The sequence below is a fragment of the Manis javanica genome, chromosome 7 (genome assembly GCF_040802235.1).
Source record: "Manis javanica isolate MJ-LG chromosome 7, MJ_LKY, whole genome shotgun sequence".
Taxonomy (NCBI): Eukaryota; Metazoa; Chordata; class Mammalia; order Pholidota; family Manidae; genus Manis; species Manis javanica.
The window spans coordinates 78,164,298-78,190,276 of record NC_133162.1 but is presented as its reverse complement, the minus strand read 5'-3'; the positions used below and the strand labels follow the sequence as shown (position 1 = coordinate 78,190,276).

The following is a 25,979-nucleotide window of genomic DNA, read 5'->3' as shown; positions in this document are numbered from 1 at the left end:
GAACAGTCAGTGTTTACACAGGAGGTGAGCACCACACGAGGCTCTCTCAGATGGGGCCTGACAGGAGTTGTGTTTCTCATAAGACCAGTGGTTCCTTTTATCTCCCATCCACCTCCACCCTCCCAACCAGCAAATACTTATACATACCAATAAATTTGCTATGTTACACTGTGCTCTGTGCTGGGGACAGATAATAATGTCTAATATACTGCCCTAATCAGAGACAAGACAATACATATAAAGTTAAATGCTAAGATGTCACAAAACAGTCTGTGGTCAAGGCCAAATGACTGACAGACAAGCAAGCAGTCTTGCTTTGAAGGAAAAAGAAAACATTATGACTGAATGGCTAGAAAGAGCTTCCTCCTGAGGGGTAGGATTGGGAAATCAGAAGCTGAGACAATGATCTCTACAACACTAATGTATCGCAGCCCCAATGAAAGAAATGAACACAACCAAGCTATGGCTTTCTCCAGGCCAAGGTGCTAACTCCTCCAGGGGTACTCGTTTCACGAGGTTGAGGCCCTTCCGAGGGGGCCTGACACATACTTTTCTCAAAGGCTTTAGCTTGGTCTCCATGATGAACTCGTACTTGCAGAGTTCGCAGCAGCGCGTGTCAGAGCTCTTGATCCACTGTTGCAGGCAGGCCTGGTGCACGAAGTGGAGGCTCCCTGTGCAGTGGCAGGGGGTGATCAGAGGGCTCTCATCATCCCCTTCACAGTGACAGATCCTGTAGCAGAAGGAAAGCCAGTCTTTAGGAGGAGGGCCACACGACAGGGAAGATGACGCTTCAATGGAAGGTCAATCCCCCCAAAGAAAACTTTCAGAAACAAACATCACAGAAATGATTACAAGCACAAAAACATACAAACACAAATGAGAATGATTACTACAAACTAAAAGTGTCTAGCTTACCGCACCAACATGGAAAGTCTGGATGGCATTTGGCATCAGAGAGGGAACAATGATACAAGAAATGACAAAGCAGCCATTTTTGGTAAGACTAAAAACTTGACTGAAAGGTGAACTTAAGGCAACATGGAAGCATCTTTCAGAACATAAGATGTAAAAATAATTATAGGAAAAATTTCTGTGTAAAACAAAGCCAGCACTTTACCTTCTAAAATTACAGTGACTTAAAAAAGATGATGAAATTTGCTTTATAGCTATAATCATTGACTTCACCTTCACACAACCACAACTACAAATTTCTGTCCTCAGAGAAGTCACAGTACCTCTCCCGGACCTAAAACATCCATTTATAAGGGGCTGCAATTTCATTTGTTTTCTCAGTACCACTCACATCTGTAAGTAAGCATTTGAACTCATTCATTATTTCTAAGGGTACATGCAATAGGATGTGGCTACTAACCTCAAGGAACTTAACAGACTTTTGAGAAACAGAAGGGTCTTTCCCAGCAGCTGGACGGCAGACAGGGACACCTGGCCCAAAAGGGGCTGGGCTCTGGCCTTGGCCAGGCTCTCAGCCATTTGCATCTGTGAGAGAGGTTTTCTGAGCCAATTGTTAAAGAGGTAACAGCTGGCCCTGAAAAGGGGCGACTGGGGAGAGGCTGGAATGGGGGAGGTGTGAGAGGTGACAAAAAGTGACTTCTGAAAGATTTTGGAGACCAGACAAAGATGCAGCACAGAGGAAGAGAAAGGAGGGAACCTGGGCAGAAATAGCTGCACCCAGGTCAGAAAGAAGGAAGGAAGGAGCTGCTAAAGAACAGCCTCTCCCCACACACATCCTACTGCAGGTGGAGCAACAGGTAAAAATGATGCTGGGAGGGGCAGCCGATGCTTAAAAGCCAGAACACTGGAGACACTATTTTCTTTTTTTTCCATTTCTTTATGCAAAGTCTACTTATTTTTAGTTGAGAAGCATCAGATTGGCCTTTAATATGTGTAGCTTCTTCCTCTTTTATCATTTGTGAAACTATCTTGGGACCCACGTCATAAAGATTGGTTTTTCAAATGATATCAATATTCTACTTTCTGGAGAAAATTATTAACCCACAATTGTCTACAACTGCCCATTACTTCATTTTCCTGAAACTTCACATATTAAAGCAAGATGAGGTGTGGGGAGCAGAGAATGCTGGAATGGTGGTTCTTGGCAAACCAACCTGCAGGCATCCCCTGATGTGGACACAGGGGAAATGGGGGGGCATTTTTCAGAGAGGGGAGAAGGACAGTCCAGGTCACTGTCCTTCTCCATTGAGCAGAGGGGTGCCCGCAGGACCTTGCTCTTCAATTTTGCAGATAAGTCATCCTCAAAGACATCGTCGTCTCCCATCTCATCGGAGCAGAAGCCTGTGCTCCCTGCCAGCCCGCTGGAGGCCTTGGTGGTGCGCAGGTGGGCAGCATAGCTCTCCACCTCGTGGAACCTGTGCAGGCTGCTGGCACTGGAGCCATGCGAGAGCGAGAACAGGTACTGGAGCAGTCGCCGGCTTCTGGACATGGTCTCGCCATCTGCTTTTTCTTCCAGAAGAGGGATGTGCATGTCCCCCTTGCCAGCTTCCACCTCTGAGGCAGTTGAATGGTTGACAGAAAGAGATGAAATACAAGAATGTTTGGAACTGCCAAAAGGCTTGTGATTCAGTGTTCTTTTTTCTTTATGATGGAACCTACTAATTCTGAGACATGGATCTTGAGAGAGTATTAACTTCCCTTCAGAGCAAGTTCTTTCCACAAAGTCAAAATTTTCCAAAGTATGCTGGTCCTTCTCACCCACATCATTTAAGGATTTTGAGAACTTTAGTGTTCTTCTGGCTTTGGTATTCTTAGCAGGCTTCAAGGCCTGGACCCATTCTGAGGCACAGGAATTGCTCTTTGATGCCTGCAATATGTCTTTACATATAACTGTCACAGTGAGCCCTTGTGTCAGAGAGCTCTGGCACTGAGGAGCTTTCAAGACAACAGCAGACTGCACGGGACTGTGGTGACAACACTCAGAAAACACTGCACTGGAACTGCATGCAGAGAACAGTGGAATAAAAGCACAGAAAGTAAAAACAGGTTTAGAAGAGAACAGACATCAAAGTGAAAAAACGAGACTCGTGTGGTAACTTGGTGAGCAAACATGAAACTGGGCCAACTGTTTAGAGCAAAGGCATACTGCCTAAGCAAATGGAAAATCAAGAACCTACAGACACTGACACTTATTTCCAGGATGCACATGAACCACTGCAGCATCTGGGGCAGAGTGTTACCTGCAGATGTCCTGATTGGATGGCGTGACAGAAGTGCGAGAGAAGGACACTGGAGCCGATGCCAACGGAGGACCCCCGGCCTGCAATGACACACCTCCAGTCAGTGTCCAGGGAAGAGCCAAGGGGATATGAACACCACCTCTTTTTGAATGGCAGTATAAGAATGTCTGCTATGTCCTACTGCTCAGTGAATAATGTTATGAAGTCCCTACAAGCTGAGGCGAAACAAATCAAACAGCACGCCTTTCTTCTTATATGTGAGTGAAAGTATAGCCAAGAAATATCCGAGACTCTGGAAGAGCAGCACCAATCTCCTGCAGATTCAGTGGTCATTTATTTCCTAAGCACCTACATTTAATTAGCTCATACATAAGTCAGGAAACCAAGTACTATAAGGTATACGCAAATACTAAAGAAATGTGTGGTACCATCCCTGCCATCCTATACATCCACAGCTCCCTGCACCCCACACTCCTTAACTTAGTTCCCAGTTCCTAACAGAGGCTGGTAGGATGTGAGAGCTCTCTCCTATTTACAACCTCAGGGATGGTCCACAAAACCCTGCTACCCTGATTGATCTCTTGGAGGACTACCTGGCCACAGGGCCACCAATCCACAGCTCAACCTGGGCCCCAGGAGCAGGCTGAGCCCAGAATGCACCCAAGGGTTTTAATCTTGGGATTGTGACTTACGAAAAATCACTGAGAAAATTTCAGTTTGAAGGAACATGTAGCAAGAGGTCGTGAGCAAGAGGTCGTGAGCAAGAGCAGGGCCTCTGAGGGGTCAAGTAGAAGCCAAAATTTGAGAAAAGATCTAGGATGGTGAGGACCATGCACAGTGAAAAGTAGAAAGAGAGAAATAGGAAAGGAAGTGGAGCTGAGCTGAGAATGCAAAACCACCGTTAGAGGGGCCTGCGGCTTCTGTGGGGCCTTGGCTAGGGCTCAAAACTCAGATTCCTGGGTTTCCATGGCCCTCACAGCACCACATGTATCCACAGAAATGTGTTCCTCACTCCTTAGGACAGTTACCCTGGGTGAGCACCTACTCCATGAAACGAGAACAGCCATATCAAACAGCTCTATGCGTCTATTATCAAGAGCAAATGCACATCACCTCTAGATCTCCCCCAAGCCCAATCAAGAGCCCTTAGCCCTGGCTTCTTGTTTTGGGGTAGCCCCACTCAGGCCCACAATTCCCCAGCTGAGGCCTAGCCCCCACTCCAGCTAAGTTTCATCCCCAGGGGCGTATGCTTATCCTGGCACTCCAGCTAAAGGATCCCTGATAGGGATCAGCTACCAAGACAGGCAGATTCTCTGTCCAGAAGCTCTCCCTGTCCACCTTTTCCAGCAAACGCACCAGCCTGGAGACAGCCAGGACCAGTACTCTGATCGACGTTGTCTTTGGACCACTATTCCTGCTCCCCAGCCTGGAGATTAAGTATCATTTTAAATCCAAATCAACTTAAAGAAACTTGATCCAAGAAGCAACATACTATCATCTAGTGAAGTATGCATCATTTACATAAAGTGTAAGCATTACTCAATTAGCAGATATTCTGGGTCACCAAAGAATCCACATTTATTTTCTAACTGAATATGCATATGAACATTAGGTATATTTTCTTTGAAAGCATTACTGGTTAAAGTTCTTAAGAATCTAAAATTTAATTTATCACTACTTAGTCACAATTGTTCCTAGAACAAAATGAGGGGAGAGGTCTAGGTATCCATCTGGACATGAAGCTGCTGCATTCCCACTTCATGAGCCACCCCTCCGCTTTCCCCTGCACTCTCCTCCTGGGCAGCCATCACAGGCTCACCCTGGGAGCCCCTCTGGCCCAGGCCTGCCAGAGAACAGGCAGGGGCTCTGTGTCAGCTGGAGGTGAGCATGTGGAGCTTCTCCTCATAATCACTGTGCAGATGCACACTGAGGACCCAAACTCCTACAACCTGCCTGTTCTCTGATATTCAGTCCTAACCCCATTCTGAGACAGAAAGCCTTCTCGAACTTCTTGTTCCCTTGTTTTGCTGCTCAGGTGACCAGCTCTGTTCAGCTTCTGTAGGTAAGGCTAGAAATGAGTCATAAAGGCCACAGACTGGTTGTGGTATACTGCAGAGACGTGAGAGTCGTCACCATGCCTCCCCAAGTGGACCCTGGATGAAGGGAGGACAAGAATGTCCAATCATACGCACATCCTTGTCCTCTCACTGCTCTGGGATCAGCTCTCCTTCCTCTGCTGCTGGGTCAAGTCTAGTTGCCCAGACTTGAGGTACAGAAGGAAGTCCCTCCCCACATGAAGGATGGAAGACAGCACCACTCACCCAGAAGACAGAGGGAATTACCTAGGTATCTCTCTCCCTGTTACCTTTGTAAGGACATGATCTACTTGAAACCACATATAATGTCCTGCATTCAGAAGGCAAGGCAAATACTGTGAGGATAAAGTGGGGTCTGATTTGGAGAATGAAGCCCTCCCACCGTCAGGATCCTGAGAACCAGGGGAAGCTGAAATCAAGGGAAAATGGCCTCTGGCTCTTGTTCTGAACTTAAGTAATCCCTATCAAAAAGGGAAGTCTGGGGTAAAGATCCCATTATCACAAGCTGGTGATGAGGAGAGTGCCGGGAGGTAGGAGGTAAGAGCCTCAGAGCAGAACAAAGCCTGCCTTGAGGAAGCAGCCAGGAACTGTGCTCACTCCCCATGGATTTGCCATCTCAGGTGTGTCCTGGGAGTTCACGCACAGCCCAGCCTGTACTTGCAGCAGAGCCCCCAGCCTGCAAGATGGTGGCAGCAGTTCCAAGATCTGCTCTCTTGTTTATTTTGGAAACAGGAGTAGTCTCAGCATCCTCTACCTAAGTCCCTGGCCCTATTTCATTCTCTCCAGTCCCACAAAAAACATCATGAGACACTCTAGGCAGGTAATATCCAAGCCTCAACAAGCCTCCAAGTGACAGAGAAAAAGTCTCTCTTCCAATTAGATCATGAGGTCTCTAGAGAATTTTTTTAAAGTACTTACTTTTGTTTTACATAAATTCAAACCAGCAAATGCCTGATCCTGGCTGACTCCCAGCATGAGTGGGAAAACAAGCAGGACTTGCAGGGCCACCACAGCTCCCGCAAGAGGCTACTGTCACCAGCAGCAGAGGAGCACAGCACGCTCAGAGCCAGTCCACATGCTGAATGATTGCCAAAGCAGAGCGCCAGCAATCTTAGAGAGCTTAACTTGTTGCTGGCATCAGGAGAGTAAGATCTGCCAACCTACCAACAAGGATTTAAAAAACTGGCCTGATAAACAATGACAAAATGACACCAACAGCTTCGAGTGTGATTCCAGGGTCCAGCTAGGGAAGTCAAGGGGCCCAGTTCCCCCAAAGGCTTAGGGCACTGGGCAGCTTTCTTGCTCCTCCTGAGAGCAGCAGGCAGGGTGGCATGTGGGAGGCTGCAGGGCAGTGCTAGCCTCAAGGGACCAGGAGAATCTGTGCCACACCACACTCTGGAGAACACTCTCTCTCCTCCACAAGGATCAGACCACACAGCACTGTTACCGATAAAAAGGTGTAAATGTTCTTAAGAAAAAATTCAAATATGTTGAGAAAATTTAAGTCCTTTGTTCCTGAAGTTCTTTGTAGATTCTCAAACAAAAAACAAATTTCCAGTCAGGAAAAGGAATGTAAAACAATCTCACTACAAAAAAATTTTCATGAAAGTCCCCTCTTAAGATGTTGTAATCAATTATACCAAAACAAACTCCTGGATTCTGTCTAGCCCTAACTCCCAGTTGGCTTTATTTCTTAGGAATGACAAATGCTTTGACAATTTGTTTGCTGTACTCAAATCACTTAGTGGTTGCCTTTCCTATCAGACTCACTGTCTTAAATTATTTTATCAAGGCTGCAAACAATGTATAAGGAAACAAAACTTTCCACATATCCTTGGTAGAAGGTGGCATTACCCCTTCCTCTGTTGCCTGTTGAGAGAACTTAGTGCCATGAAAGGGTTATCATAACAGACTCACCAAGGTTGTTTCTCAGTCCCGAAGAGGAACTTCCAGTTTTATACCAGAGGGTCTGTCCCACTGCAGGACATCGGCCGACCTCCCCCCGGCTCTCCTTTCGCTTTTCTTCCTTCCCTTGCTCCTTTCACCAGGTACCTTCCCATCCTTCCTCTCTGCCATCTCCTTCTCCTCTTATGCAAAGCCCCACTGGGACTTTCTTTCTTTTACCAGCAAAGCTACTCAATAAACATCTCAGATCCCCCAAAAAAGTGAATTCTCCCATCAACAGGTGTAGGGTCACAAGAAATGGTCTGGTTGGGTTCATTTGCTTTTAAGCCAGGAGTTATTTAAAGGACTGGATAAGGAGGGTAAGAGGCAAGCAGGGCTCATGTTTACAAAGACCTCAAATTATAACATATCATCAAATCAATGATTTAATAGAAAAAATGGAAAAGGAAGTACAGGTGGTTCTTAAAACATGAGAAGACACTTAGCCTCTCTCGCAATGAGAAACACAAATTGAACCTACAATGAGATATAACTTCATTAACCAAAAAAAAAAAACACGTTTTTTTCATATATAAATAAATGGATTTATAAACTATTTTTTTTCATATTTATTGATCAAATGGTTGTTAACAACAATAAAATTCTGTATAGGGGAGTCAATGCTCAATGCACAATCATTAATGCACCCCCAGCTTAATTCTCATCAGTCTCCAATCTTCTGAAGCATAACGAACAAGTTCTTACATGGTGAACAAATTCTTGCATAGTGAATAAGTTCTTACATGGTGAACAGTACAAGGGCAGTCATCACAAAAACTTTCGGTTTTGATCACTCATTATGAACTATAAACTATCAGGTCAAATATGAATATTCGAAAAACACATTTTTTAATCACATAATACCTGTGTTGGCAGCAGAGTGGGAAAACAGGCATGCTAATACATTGCTAAGGGAAAAGCAAGCTGGTAAACCTCCATAAGATGGGAATCTAGCAATGACCTAAAAAGACAAATGCACATACACTTTGTCCTAGCAATTCTTCTTCTAGGAATTCATCATCACACACATGCTCAAAGAAGTTTGTATGGTACTTTGTGGGAGCAAAGGGCTGGCATAACCTCAGTGCCCATGGGCCTGGAGTTGACTGAGTCAATGCTGGTACACTGAGAGAAAGAAGGCCAGGCAGTCCTTAAAAGAAGGGAATGCCTAGTACTGGGTACAAGGGAGGGAACATGCTGAAGGGACACCATGCCATGTGTGCTAGCATGCACACACTACTTACCATCAAAGGGTACATGCCTCCAAAGCTCCTAATACTGGTTTCCTCTTACATGTGGAAGGAGACCAAGAATCCTGACTTTTCATGGAGACCCTTCCCAACCATTATACCACTTTTACCAGGAATGGGTACATCTTAAACACAAACTCATTTTTAAAATAGCATATGAGTCAAGTTTAAGAAGTAAAATAAAACTACAGAAGCACAACCAACTGTAACAATTTTCCAACTCTGGGAAAACTGGTAAAGAAATCTATCTAATGTGCCATGACCTTTTTTAAAAAATGAAATAAAATAGAAGATGTCAGCACATCTGACACCATAATGATTGAAACTTTTAGGGGATTTTTTTCTCTCAGTCGTGCATGTGAGTGAATGGAGTTTCAATGTAAAACGATTTTTTATGAAGAATTATGGTCAAATAATTTAAAAGTCAATTATACCACTATATTTCTACAAAGAAAATTTAAAAAATATCAAAGTAAGTAAAGGACAGCTAACATTGTTAGCATAGAGATTTCAGAAGTGAAGGGTTCTGATAGCTCCCAAGATGAAAGGTCTTTCCTCTACAAAGACAGTAATTTGCCACCTGTATTAGATTTCTATTGCTGTGTAACAAATCACCACAGATTCAGTGGCTTAAAAATACACAGATTTATCATCTGACACACAGTGTGACAGGCCTCTGCTCAGGGCCTCTCTCCTTTCTGGAGACTCTGAGGAAAGATTACACTTCCATGTTCCTTCAGGCTGTGGGTAGAGTGTAATTCCTTACAGGCTGTCAACCAGGGGCTGCCTGCATTCCCCATCAATCCCTCCCATCTTCAAGCCCACTCTCTCTTCCAGTCTCTGACATCCTCTTCTGCCACCAGCCACAGAAAGCTCTGATTTTAGGAGCTGATGTCATTCCATTCATACACCATGATATGGTCATGGGAGTGAAGTCTCAGCATATTCACAGGTTCTGGGCATTAGGTGGGTACATCTTTAGGGGGCCATCTTAGAAATCTGCTCACCAGACCAGCTTACATTTACTTCCTGCTCAGGAGGTTACTAAATGCTACTGCCCTCCTACTCCCAAACCAAGAGATATTAATCTGCTCCTACTGCCAGCTCAGTAGGCCTGACTTCATTTAAAAAAGCCAAATAAAGTCTCAATTGGTTTTTAGACACTGCAATATACACACTGAGACTGCATTTCAACAAACTTCCTGTGTAGCACAGAAGTTACTCTGTGAAAACAAACACTTCCTTATGAGAGATTCTCATTTCTATAAATAAACACTCAGTTGTATTCAACTTCAAAAATGAGCTACAATTAAAGCAGAAGAAGCCAGTTTTGTGGCTTCTCTGCTAAATACATGTTGACACTCATGAAGGGCTGTGCCAAGAACGAGCTTTCACAATGGCAATTAATTAAAACTGACCATTAAAAAAAGTAAGTATGGAATATGTACAATGTAGGGATTCATGGAGGAGGGTGTGCAATAAAAACTACTGAATTCTAAAATGATTTCTATTATAAATGACACTCAGAACTGCCTAGCAAGTAGCTCTAACACTGAATTCTTTTCTTTGGTGGCCTTTTAGAGGGAGTTAGAATTGTCTGAATAGTTAAACATCCTCAGCAGGAGGAGGGGCATATACTTAGCACTGCTAGAGTCAGAGAAACAGTTGAAGGGACTTGCTCACGGCTCATCTTCTAAAGCAGGTTTTTAAGCTACTGTTGCGAATCTTGCAAATGTAACTTGTTTTCAATACATTACATTGAAGGTAATGATTTCTGAGCAAAGATGGCCTCACATTCCCAGAGACTACAATATAACCATATAAAGATCAAAAATCACCAGAAATAACATGATGAAAGGGCTGGGTTTCTGAGTGACTTACTATTCAGAAGGACCGTCTCCTATAGCCTTCCTTTAAATATCTAACTTTTCAAGTATAATCAAACTATACTTTTATTTCCAACAATTCTCCTTTGAGGAGAGTCTGGAGCAGTGGCAATAGTGCTCTGGCTATTGCCTCCCAAGTTCTCTAGGGCCATTCTACTGGACACGCCACCTCCTGATGGCTTACCTCTTGGAGCAGGAGTTTAATCTTATAATTAGGTCAGCAATCCACAAGGCTGCTGCAAGGATCAATTAAAATCAGAGCTGCAGAAATGCAACACACTACCCCAGGAATGGCTCCCCATGAAGCACAGCTTCCATATGGACTACTGCTGCTTCCCGATCTGCGGAGTAAACCTGCAGTTTTATCTCTGCTGCCAAAGGCCCTCACTCCAACTGAGGTTACCACTGTCCCCTCACTCAGGATGAAAAGAGTTTCTGCCCAGTCTACCTACCTGGCAGATGAACCTAGAGCCCTGGAAATGTGACAGGATCACAAGAGAGAAGAAAGATGACCCCAAACTTAATGTTAAGGCTCTCTTTCTAAAGCCAAATGAGTTAGGTGACAAAGGAAGTCAGTAATCTTTTTGAGCACATACACCCCCTACCCCATAGTCTAAAAGAATATTCAGAGACCTACTTGAAATTCCTTCACTGGCCCTAATGTCTGGGCCCAGCCTGCTCCTCTGCTCTGCCAGGCAGTTTTGGTCACCCAGCAGTCCTAACCCCTCTCGCTCCTCCCAGGGATGCTCCCATACCCTCTCCAGCAGACTGGTCCCTCCTCAGCTTCCTCCTTACAAAGGGCTTTTCATCCCTATTTTTCGCTGTCCTTCTATCCTGTTCATTTCTTTCAGAGCACTTATCAAAGTTTATAAAAAGATGTTGCCAGAACAGAATGCTAACTTACCAGCTGCTGCTACTGAGCCTTAGCATAGAGCCTGGCTCACAGCAGATGTTCGATGAGCATTTGTTGAATGAATAAAACCAATACACTCTGGAGTGACTGTCTCTATTAACCTCTGTCTAAAACACAGGTTCTCAAACTTGCTGGTCTCAGGACCCCTTTACACTCTAAAAGTTATTGAGGTCCCCAAAGAGCTTGTGTTTATGTGGGCTACACTGATCAATCTTTACTATGTCAGAAAATTTTAAAACTCAAGACCATCATCATCTATTCCATTAGTATCCATCCCCCAAGCCACTTACCCCTGGAAACTCCACCTGACATGCCTAAGAAAATGAGTGAAAAATGCAAATAAATAATGTATTAGTATTGCTTAATATTATTAGTATTATTATGAAACTGATTTTAACCTTCCTTCCCTTGACTCCAAGACTCAGAACTAAATTTTAAAAATTGCTTGTCTAAAGCATTCACCAAAACTAAACTGTAACCAGTCAGAAGAAATAAATATACAAAAATACAATCAAACTTTACAAAAGAGGAAGAAATTGAGATGGCCAACAGGCACATGAAAAGATGCTCCACATCGCCAGACATCAGAGAAATTCAAATTAAAACCACAATGAGATATCATCTCACACCAGTTAGGATGGCCACCATCCAAAAGACAAACAACAACAAATGTTGGTGAGGATGCTGAGAAAAGGGAACCCTCCTACCTTGCTGGTGGGAATGTAAATTAGTTCAACCATCGTGGAAAACAGCATGGAGGTTTCTCAAAAAACTAAAAATAGAAATGCCATTTGACCCAGGAATTGCACTCTTAGGAATTTGCCCTAAGAATGCAGGAGTCCAGTTTGAAAAAGACATATGCACCCCTATGTTTATCGCAGCATTATTTACAATAGCCAAGAAATGGAAGCAACCTAAGTGTCCATCAGTAGATGAATGGATAAAGACGTGCTACATATACAAAATGGAATATAATTCAGCCATAAGAAGAAAACAAATCCTACCATTTGCAACAACATGGATGGAGCTAGAGGGTTTTATGCTCACTGAAATAAGCCAGGTGGAGAAAGACAAGTATCAAATTATTCTACTTATCTGTGGAGTATAAGAACAAAGAAAAACTGAAGGAACAAAACAGCAGCAGACTCACAAAACCCAAGAATGGACTAACAGTTACCAAAGGGAAAGGGACTGGGGAGGATGGGTGGGAAGGGAGGGATAAGGGGGAAAAGAGGGTATTACGATTAGCACACATAATGTAGGTGGGAGGACATGGGGAAGGCAGTACAACATAGAGAAGACAAGTAGTGATTCTATAGCATCTTGCTACGCTGATGGACAGTGACTGTAATGGGGTATGTGGTGGGGATTTGACAATAGGGAGAGTCTAGTAACTATAATGTTGCTCATGTAATTGTACATTAATGATACCAAAAAAAAAAAACTTTACAAAAGGGGAGTGAAGTAGTAAAACATCAGCCATGGAGCTCCATCAGGATCAGAGGGAGGCTACACGGTATTGGTGAGACACATGAAGCAGGCCAGTGTCACTACTTGATGCCATTCAACTCCTCCAACTTATTCCCCTTGTTTCTGTTGCATGGAAATAAGTATCTTGACTTTGAGATAGTTGTTTTCTTCAGTATAAATTAAGAAAGACACATTTTGTCATATAGTTGGCCTAGAAGTCTGATCACCTAAGTCTGTCGCTGATCAACTCTGTATTTAGAAACAGAGAAGCCGACCCTGGTCTTGACAAAGTGTGTGGCCAGCAAGCCTCCCTCCTAAGGCTGTACTTACATGTGACATATGAAATTGTGCTGTATCTCATTCCTATCTATGGCAATAATAACTAGAAAATATTCAAGAGAGCTAGAAGAGTCAATGCTTAAATTGGGATTTGCTTGCCCAATGTATACAACAGTAATAATCTTAAGTGCTCCTTAAACATGTCCAGTTTGACTTCTACTCAGGAACATCTGATAACAAGAGGCACACTCCACATATTCGTGACATCTGAATAAAATTACAAAGAGCTCTAAAATATTCTACCAGGTACCAGCCTTCAGCAACTGCCAGAGCCCAATAAGCCTGCTGGCTGCAGGGAGGAGAGTACCCACACTCCAGGCTTCATGATGTATATCTAGCTGCAAATATCTGCCTTGCATCTCTACCCAAAGTGCTGCATTTCCCAAAGAAGTGAGGAACCATTTTTCTACTGCAATTTAACCCCATCCTGACCACCTCCTTTTCACCATTTACATCCTGCTTTAAGTATCTGATCCCCCTCACCCACACCTTCCCAGCAGCCCTTCTAAACTTCAGCTCCTTATAATTCTCTACCTCAGGCACTTGTCTTTTACCTTCATGATAATTCTCTCTGGCTGCAGTTTTTTTTTATTTTTATTTTTTAAGGAGGTTTACTAACTCCTCTTCTCGGTTTGGTTCAGCATTCAAAGCACAATGTCTGGCACACAAGTAAGAGGACAAAGTGAATCCATGCAATCCTCATAAACACTGTACTGGGCCTCCTTGTCTGCATTACAAATGAGGGTGCCTTGAGCTGAGCAATGAGACAGCCTGAAGGTAGGGGGCAGTGCTGGTACTACACGGCTGGATTGGCAGTCACACCACTTCCCAAGCAGCTTCTGCGATCAACTGAGTCCAACCTGAGGCCATGCTGAGTACCCCTTTGCATTCCCTTACCATCCCAGGCTCCAAACTGCCTCAGGAGTGATGGCCCACTGACAGCCTGAGGCTGCACATCACAGTCCTACAGCAGAGACACCACCTCCACCCTGCTCCCTACTTTCTACCACAGTCTCCCAAACCCCCTTGTCTGTCAAAGCACTAGTTCACAAAGGGCTGAATCAGGAGCAGTGGCGGGTAACAGAAAAGGAGTTCAGGTGGCACACTGAAAAACATTGTTATATTTTAATTTCACATCAGAAAAATAGCAAGCCAAAAATGTGCTTTCAGATACTATTCAATGACGTAAGATTTTCACTGCAAATAAATTTGCTTAGTTAGTATAGTGAGTTGGTTTAAAGAAAATGATTAAGCAAACAGCAGCACCTTGCATGGTGTGAGGGTCATGTGTAGATGGCTCACATCTGGGGAACACTCCTTTAGGACGGCTCTGCTGGCTCACATGATAGAGACTCCTGAGCAAGGCAAAGGGCAGGGCAGGGCTGCAAGGGGAGCTACATTCAAATGCCCATCTTCCCACAAGCATCCTCCTGTGGGTCTCATCCTACCTCAAACAGCTTTTCTAGGCACTCAGTCAATAAAAGAGGTCTTTTCCTAGGGGACAATTCTATTACTTCTTAAAAAAAAAAAGAATTTCCACATATTGCTACATGATTATAAACTGTGATAGGTGCTTTAAATGGATGAAGTTCCAAGTAGCCAGATCATCTTAGATCAGGCACATCAAGGCAGGGAATATGAATCTAATCTAAATGCAACCAGAAGCTACTGAAGGTTTAGGATTCTGTTTACCTTGTTGCTGGGGTAGAGGATGATATGGGAGGGGACAAGAATGTAGGTAGGTTCTTAGAAAGCTGCTGCAGTAGTTGAGAAGGCTTGGGCCCAGGAGGCGGTTATGATGATGGAGAGGAACAACGGGCTGGATATAAAGTGTCTACCACACCACCATGCAAACATTCATTCAACAGACATGTACTGAGCACCTCTAGGGATAGCTTCTATCCTTGGCTCTTAAGAATTAGGGTCAAACAATTCTATGCTCATGGAGTGTACTTGTGGGGTAAAGGGACAACAGAAACATTCAACAGAAGCTCAGACAGTGGTAAGTGCTCTGCTGAAAATAAAACAGGAAAAGATGACTGGTGGGACCACTTAGGTGGTTAGGATGAGCTACTAGGAAGAGGTGACAAATCTCTTGTACTTGTAACAAGTCTCAATTGATGATATCCACTAATGTCACTACCATTAATACAAAACAAAGAAATGGGTGAAGACTTTTCCATCAGAAGTGCTTAAATGTCCCAGTATTCTTCCTTTATTGACTCTCCAAGACAATCACACCTGGACGCCCATTTTAAAGACAGGAAGCCACCTGGCAGCCTCTTGCACATCTGTCTAACCTGCTGTTTTCTTCTTTGAAAGCAGAGTGTGGTTTCTGAGGCTAATATGAAATATGGGAAGCCTCCAATAAACACTGAAGTACCCTGCCACTTTGTAATAAAATCTATAGATGGGACACCAAGAGACAGCAGCAGGCTTATTTTTACCTGTCCTCAATGCATAACTTCATGAACAAGAAACAGCAAGTGGTAAACTGCAGGAACATAATGCAGACAGCAGGTGACTTGACAACCTTGAGCACAAGCCAGCGCCAAATCAAGCTGGAGGCTGATTCGGCAGAAAATGTCTCCTGACATAGACAACAGAGATTTCAGGACACATACAACATGTCTGTGGTCTGACCTTTCTTTGTATCTTCTATCTCAAGGGTATGAAGCATTTGCTTAAGTATGTCTGCTACACTGAAGATAGAGTTTTATGTGTCATGGCCTAAAACAGGCCTCAAACAACAGGCTCATTTCATAAGCAGTGCAATAAAGAATTGCATTCTCAAAAACAAAGCTCCCTTTCCCATCAGCCCTGATCCCCTCCTCCAGCCCCGACTAACTGGGTTATGCCTAAAGAGTCCGTATTACAATACCTTTCTTACGGAGCAGTACATTTGCAACACAATTTCATGCTGACAGCGTCACTGCAAGTTATGTGAGCAAGCACACATCACTCCTGAGATTTTTCCTTGTAGGAGTGCAGGAACTCCAGCTTTGAAAGTGGAGTGATGGAAGGACTTCAACGCAGAATGGACGAGATGCAAGAGACCATTAATGGTCTAGAAAACAGAGAACAGGAACACAGAGAAGCTGATGCAGAGAGAGATAAAAGAATCTCCAGGAATGAAAGAATATTAAGAGAACTGTGTGACCAATCGAAACGGAACAATATCCGCATTATAAAGGTACCAGGAGAAGAGAGAGAAAAACGGATAGAAAGTGTCTTTGAAGAAATAATTGCTGAAAACTTCCCCAAACTACGGGAAGAAAGGGCATCTCAGACCACAGAGGTACACAGAAATCCCACTTTATATCCAGCCCGTTGTTCCTCTCCATCATCATAACCGCCTCCTGGGCCCAAGCCTTCTCAACTACTGCAGCAGCTTTCTAAGAACCTACCTACATTCTTGTCCCCTCCCATATCATCCTCTACCCCAGCAACAAGGTAAACAGAATCCTAAACCTTCAGTAGCTTCTTCACCCTGCTCCCTGGCAGAAAGGTTTGAGATATTCATAGTTCCCCTGTTCCTAAGAGTGTTAAATGTGGAGTCAACACTATTCTTTTAGAAAATTCCAACTCTGCCTACAGGAAAACTCCATGCCAGCGGCCAAGTTTCTTTTGCTCATGATTTTATGCCAGCACCCAGTTCAGTGCCTGGCACAAAGAACACACAACAAAAATGTGTGTAAGAAGGAAGAACGGGGGGAAAATCTAGTTTTGATGAGATTTATGAATTTTCACCTCCATGTGATATTTATTTTAAAGCATATAGTTCTGCCTTTGATAAGTAACAAAAATAGTAGCTACCAGGGGCAGAGCCAAGATGGTGGCGTGAGTAGGACAGTGGGAATCTCCTCCCAAAAACATATATATTTTTGAAAATACAACAAATACAACTAGCCCTAAAAGAGAGACCAGAAGACACAGAACAACAGCCAGACTACATCCACACCTGTGAGAACCAAGCGCCTGGTGAAAGGGGTAAGATACAGGCCGCAGCCTGGTGGGACCTGAGGCCCCTCACCCCAACTCCCTAGGGAGGAGAGGAGTCGGAGGAGGGAGGGAGAGGAGCCCAGGACTGCTAATCACCCAGCCCTAGCCATCCGCACCAGAGTGCAGACATACAGTGCATGCGTGGGGGGCTGGAAACTAGGGAAGCAGGACAGTAAGACCTGTGAGCAGGTCCCACAGGCGGCGCCCCTGGGACAAAGAAAAGTGAGTGCTTTTTGAAAGTCTTAAAGGGACAGGGACCCCAATGCTGCACGGAAGTACCCTGGGTCACAGTCCAGCAGCTGGAAATTCCAGGGAACTCCAGGCGCACTAACCCCCTGGGCAACAGCTCTGAGGGCCCTCATGGAGGCAAACAGCCAAACAGACCCCCGTACATTATCCCTCCGGGGCCCTGCCATAGCAGAGCAGCTGCCTGAGGCTGGCCACACCCACAAGGGAGCTTCCTCCATACCGGCCGGGCAAGATACAGAGAGGAGTCTACATGCAATTTCCCAACACAAGCCACTAGAGGTCGCAGTTGTCCCAGTAAAGAAAGGCCAGGAGCAAGTGGAGAGAATCTTGGCTCTTCCAGCTGACAGACGAGTCAATAGCATACCACTGCACCTATCAACATGAAAAGGCAAAAAAATTTTATCCATACAAGACTAATTCAGACATCTTCGACATCTTCTACATCTTCCCTGAAAAGGAACCTGGGGAGATAGATTTACCCAATTTTCCTAAAAAATAATTCAAAACAAAAGTCATAACCATTCTGATGGACTTGCAGAGAAATATGCAAGAATTAAAGAGGGAGAATACAGAAATAAAACAATCTCTGGAAGGACTTCAACGCAGAATGGACGAGATGCAAGAGACCATTAATGGTCTAGAAAAAAGAGAACAGGAACACAGAGAAGCTGATGCAGAGAGAGATAAAAGGACCTCCAGGAATGAAAGAATATTAAGAGAACTGTGTGACCAATCGAAACGGAACAATATCCGCATTATAAAGGTACCAGGAGAAGAGAGAGAAAAATGGATAGAAAGTGTCTTTGAAGAAATAATTGTTGAAAACTTCCCCAAACTACGGGAAGAAAGGGCATCTCAGACCACAGAGGTACACAGAACTCCCATGACAAGGGATCAAATGAGGGCAACACCAAGACACATAATAATTAACATGACAAATATCAAAGACAAGGACAGAGTATTAAAGGCAGCCAGAGAGAAAAAAAAAGGTCACCTACAAAGGAAAATCCCTCAGGCTATCATCAGACTTCTCAAAAGAAACCTTACAGGTCAGAAGAGAATGGCATGATATACTTAATGCAATGAAAAGAAGGGCCTTGAACCAAGAATACTGTATCCAGCACAACTATCATTTAAATATGAAGGAGGGATTAAACAATTCCCAGACAAGCAAAAGTTGTGGGAATTTGCCTCCCACAAACCACCTGTACAGGGCATCTTACAGGGACTGCTCTAGATGGGAGCACTCCTAAAAAGAGCACAGAACAAAACACCCAACATATGAAGAATGGAGGAGGAGGAATAAGAAGGTAGGGAAATAAAGAATCATCAGACCATGTTTATAATAGCTCAATAAGCGAGTTAAGTTAGACAGTAAGATAGTAAAGAACCTAACCTTGAACCTTTGGTAACCACAAACTTAAAGCCTCCAATGGCAATAAGTACATACCTTTCAATAATCACCCTAAATGTAAATGGTCTGAATGCACCAATCAAAAGACAGGGAGTAATAGAATGGACAAAAAAGCAAGACCCATCCATGCGCTGCTAACAAGAGACTCACCTCAAACCCAAAGACCTGCACAGACTTAAAGTCAAGGATGGAAAAAGATATTTCATGCAAACAACAGAGAGAAAAAAGCAGGTGTTGCAATACTAGTATCAGACAAAACAGACTTCAAAATGAAGAAAGTAACAAAAGATAAAGATGGACATTACATAATGATAAAGGGCTCAGTCCAACAAGAGGATATAACCATTATAAATATATATGCACCCAATACAGGAGCACCAACATATGTGAAACAAATACTAACAGAACTAAAGGAGGAAATAGAATGCAATGCATTCATTTTGGAAGACTTCAACACACCACTCACCCCAAAGGACAGATCTATCAGACAGAAAATAAGTAAGGACACAGAGGCACTGAAATACACACTAGAACAGATGGACCTAATAGACATCTATAGAACTGTACATCCAAAAGCAACAGGATACACATTCTTCTCAAGTGCACATGGAACATTCTCCAGAATAGACCACATACTAGGCCACCAAAAGAGCCTCAGTAAATTTCATAACATTGAAATCCTACCAACCAACTTTCCAGACCACAAAGGCATAAAACTAGAAATAAATTGTACAAAGAAAGCAAAAAGGCTCACAAACACAGGGAGGCTTAACAACATGCTCCTAAATAATCAATGGATCAATGACCAAATTAAAATGGAGATCCAGCATAATATGCAAATAAATGACAACAACAACACAAAGCCCCAACTACTGTGGGATACAGCAAAAGCAGTCTCAAGAGGAAAGTATATAGTAATCCAGGCATATTTAAAGAAGGAAGAACAATCCCAAATGAATGGTCTAATGTCACAATTATCGAAATTGGAAAAAGAAGAACAAATGAGGCCTAATGTTAGCAGAAGGAGGGACATAATAAAGATCAGAGAAGAAATAAATAAAATTGAGAAGAATAAAACAATAGCAAAAAGCAATGAAACCAACAGCTGCTTCTTCAAGAAAATAAACAAAACAGATAAACCTCTAGCAAGACTTACTAAGAGGAAAAAAGAGTCAACACACATCAACAGAAACAGAAACAAGAAAGGAAAAATCATGACAGACCCCACAGAAATACACAGAATTTATTAGAGAATACTATGAAAACCTATATGCTAACAAGCTGGGAAACCAAGGAGAAATGGACAACTTCTGAAAAAAAATACGACCTTCCAAGACTGACCCAGAAAGAAACAGAAAATCTAAACAGACCAATTACCAGCAACGAAACTGAAGTGGTAATCAAAAAACTATGAAAGACCAAAACCCCCAGACCAGATGGATTTACCTCAGAACTTTGTCAGACATACAGAGAGGACATAATACCCATTCGCCTTAAAGTTTTCCAAAGAATAGAAGAAGAGGGAATACTCCCAAACTCATTCTATGAAGCCAACATCACCATAATACCAAAAGCAGGCAAAGACCCCACCAAAAAAGAAAATTACACACCAATATCCCTGATGAACGTAGATGCAAAAATACTCAACAAAATATTAGCAAACCGAATTCAAAAATACATCAAAAGGATCATACACCATGACCAAGTGGGATTCATCCCAGGGATGCAAGGATGGTACAACATTCGAAAATCCATCAACATCATCCACCACATCAACAAAAAGAAAGTCAAAAACCACATGATCATCTCCATAGATGCTGAAAATGCATTCGACAAAATTCAACATCCATTCATGATAAAAACTCTCAGCAAAACGGGTACAGAGGGCAAGTACCTCAACATAATAAAGGCCATATATGATAAACCCAGACAACATCATACTGAACAGTGAGAAGCTGAAAGCTTTTCCTCTGCGATCGGGAACAAGACGGGATGCCCACTCACCCCACTGTTATTCAACATAGTACTGGAGGTCCTGGCCATGGCAATTAGACAAAACTAAGAAATACAAGGAATCCAGATTGGTTAAGAAGAAGTTGAACTGACACTCTTTGCAGATGACATGATATTGTACGTAAAAAACCCTAAAGACTCCACTCCGAAACTACTAGAGCTAATATCGGAATTCAGCAAAGTTGCATGATACAAAATTAACACACAGAAATCTGTGGCTTTCCTATACACAAACAATAAACTAATAGAAAGAGAAATCAGAAAGACAATTCCATTCACAATAGCATCAAAAAGAATAAAATACTTAGGAATAAACCTAACCAAGGAAGTGAAAGACCTATACCCTGAAAACTATAAGACACTCTTAAGAGAAATTAAAGAAGTCACTAACAAATGGAAACTCATCCCATGCTCTTGGCTAGGAAGAATTAATATCATCAAAATAGCCATCCTGCCCAACGCAATATACAGATTCAATGCAATCCCTATCAAATTACCAATAGCATTCTTCAATGAACTGGAACAAATAGTTCAAAATTTCATATGGAAACACCAAAGACCCCGAATAGCTAAAGCAATCCTGAGAAGGAAGAATAAAGTGGAGGGGGGGAATCTCACTCCCCAACTTCAAGCTCTACTACAAAGCCACAGTAATCTAGACAATTTGGTACTGGCACAAGGACAGAGCCACAGACCAATGAAACAGATTAGAGACTCCAGACATTAACCCAAACATAGATGGTCAACTAATATTCGATAAAGGGGCCAAGGACATACAACAAGGAAATGACAGTCTCTTCAACAGATGGTGCTGGCAAAACAGGACAGCTACATGTAAGAGAATGAAACTGGATCACTGTCTAACCCCATACACAAAAGTAAATTCGAAATGGATCAAAGACGTGAATGTGAGTCATGAAACCATAAAACTCTTAGAAAAAAACATAGGCAAAAATCTCTTAGACAAAAACAAGAGTGACATCTTCTTGAACAGATCTCCCCGGGAAAGGGAAACAAAAGCAAAAATGAACAAATGGGACTATGTCAAGCTGAAAAGCTTCTGTACAGCAAAGGACACCATCAATAGAACAAAAAGGTATCCTACAGTATGGGAGAATATATTCATAAATGACAGATCCGGTAAAGGCCTGACATCCAAAATATATAAAGAGCTCACACACCTCAACAAACAAAAAGCAAATAATCCAATTTAAAAAAATGGGCAGAGAAGCTGAATTGACAGTTCTCTAAAGAAGAAATTCAGATGGCCCACAGACACATGAAAAGATGCTCCACATCACTAATGGTCAGAGAAATGCAAATTAAAACCACAATGAGGTATCACCTCACACCAGTAAGGATGGCTACCATCCAAAAGACAAACAACAACAAATTTTGGTGAGGTTGTGGAGAAAGGGGAACCCTCCTACACTGTTGGTGGGAATGTAAATTAGTTCAACCATTGTGGAAAGCAGTATGGAGGTTCCTCAAAATGCTCAAAATAGAAATACCATTTGACCCAGGAATTCCACTTCTAGGAATTTACCCTAGGAACGCAGCACTCAAGTTTGAAAAAGACAGATGCACCCCTATGTTTATTGCAGCACTATTTACAATAGCCAAGAATTGGAGGCTACCTAAGTGTCCATCACTAGATAAATGGATAAAGATGTGGTACATGTACACAATGGAATACTATTCAGCCATAAGAAGAAAACAAATCCTACCATTTGCAACAACATGGATGGAACTAGAGGGTATTATGCTCAGTGAAATAAGCCAAGTGGAGAAAGAGAAATACCAAATGATTTCACTCATCTGTGGAGTATAAGAACAAAGGAAAAACTGAAGGAACAAAACAGCAGCAGAATCACAGAACCCAAGAATGGACTAACAGGTACCAAAGGGAAAGGGACTGGGGAGGATGGGTGGGTAGGGAGGGAGAAGGGGGGGAAGAAGAAAGGGGGTATTATGATTAGGCATGCATAATTTGGGGGGTGGGAGAAAGGGAGGGCTGTGCAACACAGAGAAGACAAGTAATGATTCTACAACATTTTGCTATGCTGATGGACAGTGACTGTACTGGGGTTTGTTGGGGGGACTTGGTATAGGGGAGAGCCTAGTAAACATAATATTCTTCATGTAATTATAGATTAATGATAACCAAAAAAAAAGAGAAAGAAAAGGGGGATTACTCCCTGATAGGATAAAACTAACTGCAAATCAACAATTAATGCATGCTTTACATATCCTTAATTTTGATCTTTTAAAGGGTGTCAGATGATCAGCTATGGAAGTACATTTTTCTGATAATATTCCCTTCTCTTAAAGAAAAAAAAAAAAGGCAGTTCCTGTGTGGTGATCTCCAATAGGTTCTTCACAATTTTATAAAGGGCATATCAAAGTGTGGGCAAAGGGTTTGTTTGTGTTTATACAGAGGATCAAAGCCTAATTTGGCTACCCAGAAAACAAATTAAGATATGATATGAAGAAGAACTTCCAACATCAACATCCTCTGAAAGAGTCATTCCATAAGATGATCATCAAAAACTTCAACAAAGATCCTGGTGCTGTTGCAGTTGTAGCTGCATTCATCCCACCAGTTCCTGGACTTGCCATTGGAATGAAGGAGATATCTAAGCTGGCCTGTGCATACAGTAAAACAACAAATTTGACTGGATCTATACTGTCAGAACTCAACCAAGAATTAGGAGAAGTGCAAGTTGCAGTGCTCCAAAATCGTGCGACTATAGACTATCTACTGTTAAAAGAACATATGGGATGTGAACAGTTCCCAGGAATGTGTTGTTTTAATTTGTCTGATTTTTCTCAAACTATTCAAATTCAGCTAGACAATATCCATCATATCATTGATAAGTTTTCACAAATGCCTAGAGTACCTAACTGGTTTTCTTGGTTTCACTAGATATAGCTGGTAATTGTAGGTCTGCTTTTGTTATGTAGCTGTATTCCTATTATGTTAATGTGTGTACGCAATTTAATTATAAAACCTATACAGGCTTATGTTACTCTACAAGAAGATATGTCAAAGAAATAATCAATCTTCCCATGTTTTCTTCAGTCTGCTACTTCTATAGCTTTTCTTCTTCCTTCCTAATTATAACCCTTTAGTAGAATTTGTGCCTCATATCGAAAATTACCAAGTATCATAATTCTTCCAAGTGGTAAAGAAAGCTCAAGACAAATGCTAGGCATAGAAGCCACAGGGCATAAATCTGCAAAGAAGTAAAAAGCTAACCTTTTCAAAGAATATTGCTTCTCTCTCACTTACCAACTTTACATTTCCCTGTATGGCCCCGAAAGATGACTGGTTAACCAGAGACGGGTAAGATTCCTCAAGGGAGGAACAACCTAAGACAGGCACAGTCACAGGGGGGCCATCAGGTGAGAAACTGGGGATCAACAGAGGTGAGGCTTAGAACCTCACCCCCCTCTGTTTTGATAGAAATCTTCTGCATCCGTGGATATTTTGTTGCCCTTGTCTAGCTTGGATTAATACTTAGTCTATAGGCACAGACCTGATCATCTACATTTGGCCTCTTACAGCACTAAATTATGTTTTCTACCTTTATCTTGCATCTACCTACCACTTCAGCATTTTATTAAAAAAATAATAATAATAATAATGGAGAAATGTGGGATTCACATATAAATCAAGTATAAAAATCAAACAAATAATCATATCTGACCTGATTGTTTATAGTTCATGATGTGTGATCAAAACCGAAAGTTTCTGTGATATGACTGCCTTTGCACTATTCACCATGTAAGAGCTTATTCACTATGTAAGAACTTGTTCACCATGTAAGAGTTTGTTCATTATGCTTCAGAAGATTGGAGACTGATGAGAATTAGGCTTGGGGTTGATTAATGATTGTGCATTGAGTCCCCTGTACAGAATTTTATTGTTGTTAACAACCATTTAATCAATAAATATGAGAGATGCCCTCTCAAAAAAAAATTAATTAATTAATTTAATTAAATTTAAAAAAAATAGTAGCTACCATCTAGGACAATACTCACCCAATCAACCTGAGATCACCAGGGTTCAACAAAGTTTGACAGGAGTTAGTTTACTGACTCATTGCAGTGTGGGAGCTGCCCCACAGCTCCTTGCAAAAATTATCCCTAAGACCCACAACAACACTGAGAGTTGTATTAGTATGGTAACTTTCTTCATGAGGAAATTAAAGTTCAGACAAGTGCCCTTCCTCTAAGTCACATGGTGAGTAAACTCTTGTCCATCTCACCCCAAGCCCTCACAGAGCAACGCAGAATACCACACCCCAGCCTGCACACTCCCATAAAATATTCTTTTACACACTGTAAGCCAGTGGTTCATAGACTTATTTGTTTAACCATAGGAGGAAATTTTGCTTCAATTAAAATCCTACTAAAACCATAAGCAAACACACAGACCCGTATCTGAGGCACAGGATGATGCCCTCCTTAAGAAATGCCTTCAGCCTCTAGGGCAAGGCAGTCAGTGCTCCTGTGTGCTTTTAAAATATTTCACTCAACTTATCCGGACAGGCCATCTGGGTCTGCACTTTCTCACTTTCTTGATGTTTAAACATTAGACAGCCGTTCTGAAAGGTGGAGGACAGAACTGGCCACTTTACTCAGACAGCAATCATCAATCACTTCATAGTTCTATAGCCCCAGCATTCCCTGCTGAAGGAACAGCAAAAGAAAAGAAAGAGAGGCTAGAATCAGGAGGGAGAGTTCAGCGGAAGGTGTTTATATGAAGCACCTGAAGCCTGCGGCTTGAGTGACTTTGAGGGAAAGTCAGGGGAGGTGGTCAGGAGTGAACAGAGGAGTGCTCTGTAAATGGCCTTCAATGTTACACTGAGCACTATAGACTCTTCTGTTTTTGCAAAATTAAGTGGACAAATGATATACTTAGATCACAAATATGCCTCTAAGAATAATTAATGTCTTAGAGGAATAGCTTGATTCTACTTTTAGTTAAAAAAAAAGTGATATGAATGAATGTGTGGTTTACAAATTAAAATGGCATATAATGTGACTGTTTATTTCCGAATACTTAGGAGACCAGAGGCAGCAGGACATGTATTGTCTTGTTTGATCTTCCTGTCAGGATCTGTGTCAGTGTTTGGTCAGCTGACAGAGACATGGGATAAGGTCCATCTCTGCAAGGAACCTGTAT

At 42.3% G+C, this 25,979-nt stretch overlaps 1 protein-coding gene across 5 annotated transcripts in view; it reads right to left on the bottom strand.

Annotated features, from left to right (window-relative positions):
- Positions 1-25,979, bottom strand: part of MARCHF8 (membrane associated ring-CH-type finger 8) — a 190,355-nt gene that overhangs the window by 5,382 nt on the left and 158,994 nt on the right. For 4 of the 5 annotated variants that reach the window (XM_036999335.2, XM_036999337.2, XM_073241198.1 and 1 more), the window contains 2 exons: positions 3,213-3,292; positions 550-730 (listed from right to left, as the gene is read on the bottom strand). In XM_036999335.2, the coding sequence (XP_036855230.1) occupies positions 550-730; positions 3,213-3,292 (261 nt within the window). Of the gene's footprint in view, positions 1-549; positions 731-2,126; positions 2,973-3,212; positions 3,293-25,979 lie in introns of all 5 variants that reach the window. The other variant, XM_036999338.2, reaches the window with a different exon arrangement.